General features: G+C 42.3%; 1 protein-coding gene across 1 annotated transcript; it reads right to left on the bottom strand.

The window, feature by feature from the left end:
* Positions 1–1,946: 1,946 nt before the first annotated feature.
* Positions 1,947–2,305, bottom strand: MELLADRAFT_105274 (uncharacterized protein; the record flags this gene model as incomplete). The annotated part of the gene is made up of 2 exons (XM_007408391.1): positions 1,947–1,954; positions 1,999–2,305. 2 exons carry the CDS (start codon positions 2,303–2,305, stop codon positions 1,947–1,949), a joined length of 315 nt encoding a protein of 104 aa, XP_007408453.1.
* Positions 2,306–3,365: the final 1,060 nt, after the last annotated feature.

Genomic DNA, 3,365 nt, shown 5'->3' with positions numbered 1-3,365 from the left:
GAATGTACTTGAATAGATACTTGATTGCCCTGGATGCTGTGCGCGACTTCAACATTGATATGACATTTGTACTTTAGAAGCAGAAATCGATTGTGTGGTACAACACTCCCATTGTCAAATCGATCAACACCTTTTTGGAAAAATTGGCCATTGTTGGGTCGTTTGTAGCAAGGGTAAGAGGAGTCTGTCAAAGTTGTATGTTTGGTAAATGGCCTTGGGTAACCTAGTTTGCAATCCGATCCAGTCCAACACTTGTACGATTGGCAAGGTCCATGCAACATGTTTTCCGTGACCAATTCGTACAACAAAGGTTCGTGGACAGGATCTGGTAGCTGTGCCGAAATTAGGCAATCGACTTGTTCAGGTGTATCGGGTTTTGAACCATGATGTAGGAAAAGTATCAGATGGGCGTGCGGCAAACCTCTCTTCTGGAATTCGATTGTATAAACATAAGCAGGGCACTCTCCAAATCTAGCGAATTTTGTCACATCATGCAGCATGCTGTGGAACCTGTTATAAAAAGCCCGCGCAACAAGATCTGGCCTGTCGTATGAAGTCTGGTTGTCCTCAAGGGCGTCTGTAATTTCAGGCCAATCTGGGTTAGCAGTCATCGTGATGAAGAGACTTGGGTTGCCATATTCGGACACCAAAGTCATTGAGTCCTGGTATAGCTGTTGAATGCTCCTTGGTCCTCCAATAAAGCTTGACGGTAATACAACTCTTTTCCGTACCACCTCTTCATCCACTTCATTACCTAGAGCCTCTACCGCGCCACTATATACCTCAGCTCGTAATTTCTTTTGATTGTATCAAAGGTATTGGAGCCTGGAGTGCTCAACACAAACATACATGTCCACAGCAAATTCTTGAAACAATCGGCCGGAGGCTAGTATAACCAAATACGCAGGACGTTGAAAAAGAAGGTACGCAAACCATTGCAAGTTTGAAATTTTACCCGATTTATCTAAGTTAAGAAATCCGCCAGAAAAAATCAGATGCGCGACAACCACAACCATAAAATCAGGTGCGGTATGACTTACTTTTAGGGGTTGGATTCCTGTATGCCTCGTGCCACATTTGTGAGCCATGCAAGAACAACAATGGATACCGAAGCGCAAAGTATGCCGTGTGCAATTCAGAAATAGGTTCTGTCTCGCCGCTCTTCCTTCTCAAGATGATATCGCGCTGACGCTTTCCCACTTGCCCATCACCTTCTATAATTGCTGCGACTTCATTGGCCGTCGGTTTGTTGTAACGACGATGATCCCTGCCGGGAGCTAAAATAGTCTTAATACTCAGGGTACGGGGAATTTCACGAGACTCGTTGCATATCTCGGCGGCCGACTTGAATACACGTGCATAAGGATTGTGTTCATACATGTATTGTTGAAATAGGAACAGTATGTTGGGATTGATGTCGGAATTGCTACGTCGCACGCGGAGATTGTCTTCGTCCATACCGCCACCACCGTAAATGAATATTTGAGCAAAACCTGGATCTGTTCCATCCAAGGGCATCAACGATCCTATATTATGAGTTATCCCACCGTGCATTCTAAATACATACGGGCCACGACCGTCAAGAACGGTCCTGTCCATCTTTACACTGTGCAGATGTAGTATTTTTCCACCATGCAAAATGATTAAAATTAATGTCAAAATGATTAAAAATGCTGTGTTAATGCATAAAAATGCACTATTAATGCACCATTCATGTGGAAAAATGCAGCATCAATGCAGTAAAATGCAGTGTTAATGCACACACAAAATGAATTCAGAATTCTACCTTTTTCAATTTTGTTTGTCCTTCAGGTCAATCATTTTTCACTTGGGAAAAATACTACATCTGCCCAGTGTTACTCCCATCGAAGTGAATGAAAGTGCATTGTTATAATTTTGAATTTTCTCGCGAAACCCACACGAACCTGTATTGAGTAGCAATAGAGTCACAACACTATCCACAATCGAAGCAAACACGAAATATCAAAAAGTGCTCACGTCTATCACGCCCACTCAGTAGGTCACAAAAGAATTGGGGAATTTGTTCACCAACATCGGCAGGAAAATAACGAAGAGGGAGATCAATTGCCCCATGCTTGCAGCAATTGCGAAAAGAAGCTCGAGAACGATTTGCGTCTGATTGACGCCGCTCAATTTTCCACCTGAATGCACCACAACCGGTACAACTATCATCAGGACCCACATCGTAAGGCATTTCTTGACTGAACCGATACAACAAATTTACTTCAGATCCGTAAATCTCTTCTGGCACCGCTAACCCCTTTTCGCGATGACGAGGAGGCATTTGGCAAATTGAGATGAATTGCGAGAAGAATAAGTGTAAGCAGGGTATGTATGAGTGAGACAATACTAAGTTTGTCACAAGGAGGACACCAAGCCCATCAAAATATCAAATTGGTCTTTATCATGCAATTTCATTTACAACAAACAACCTCATGTTAAAAAAAGGAGCAAAAATGTGCATCCATAAACCGGCCAATTGTCAAAATCACGCCTCAACCCGTGCCGTGTGACAAAATCGTACATGACATTTGAAGGACTATCCGTGATAATGTATCTTCATAAACCACACCGCATGACACAAGGTAAAAGTACCGCAATCAATAACGGACAACACCGCCTATCAGGCAACTCGTATGGTTTGAACGATCATAAATTCGTACTGCCTATTGGATTGTGAGGCGATTATTGGACGCGAATCAGCAGATTGATACATATAACTGCATAAAAGGCAATTTTCAATTGTGTATGATATCTAATACATAATCCTAAAAACGTAGAGAAAATAAGACAATCAACCCGAAATGCATAATTGGAGACATCGGTATGATTATCCATAGCTCGCAGACATATAAAACGTATCATCCGTGGCAGCGGCTGGAATTATCACGGTGTCGGGGATGATTCAAAAAGTGGCGCTTATGAGATGCGTATCCGCTGAAAAGAATCCAATACGTTCGTGTATTGTACTTTTCATTCTTAGTCATAAAAGCCATCACACTGATTGTGCGGAAACTCCTGATCGTTTTGCATGATAGTGCGAATATGAAATACCATACTCGAGTCACCTAATACAGGGTGTTGGAGGATCACAAACCGCGATTGGATATTTGTATGAAGAAGACCAACTGAAAACAAGTTGCATGATATAATGGATTATTGGTCAGTCACATATAATGAGATAACCAGGTAAACAACTCAGAATCACGGTGACTAACAAACTTGTTACACTTTGTCTGGATCGTAGTACGCCCCGCGACGACCCGGTCCGTGGTTACAATGAGGTACTGTTGCACTTCACATTTCCAGAGTTCGCATTGTATGACACACGAGTTGATTTAAGT

Source organism: Melampsora larici-populina (genome assembly GCF_000204055.1).
Source record: "Melampsora larici-populina 98AG31 unplaced genomic scaffold MELLAscaffold_12, whole genome shotgun sequence".
Lineage (NCBI taxonomy): Eukaryota > Fungi > Basidiomycota > Pucciniomycetes > Pucciniales > Melampsoraceae > Melampsora > Melampsora laricis-populina.
The sequence above is the reverse complement of the archived record's forward strand: the minus strand, read 5'-3'. Positions and strand labels throughout refer to the sequence as shown.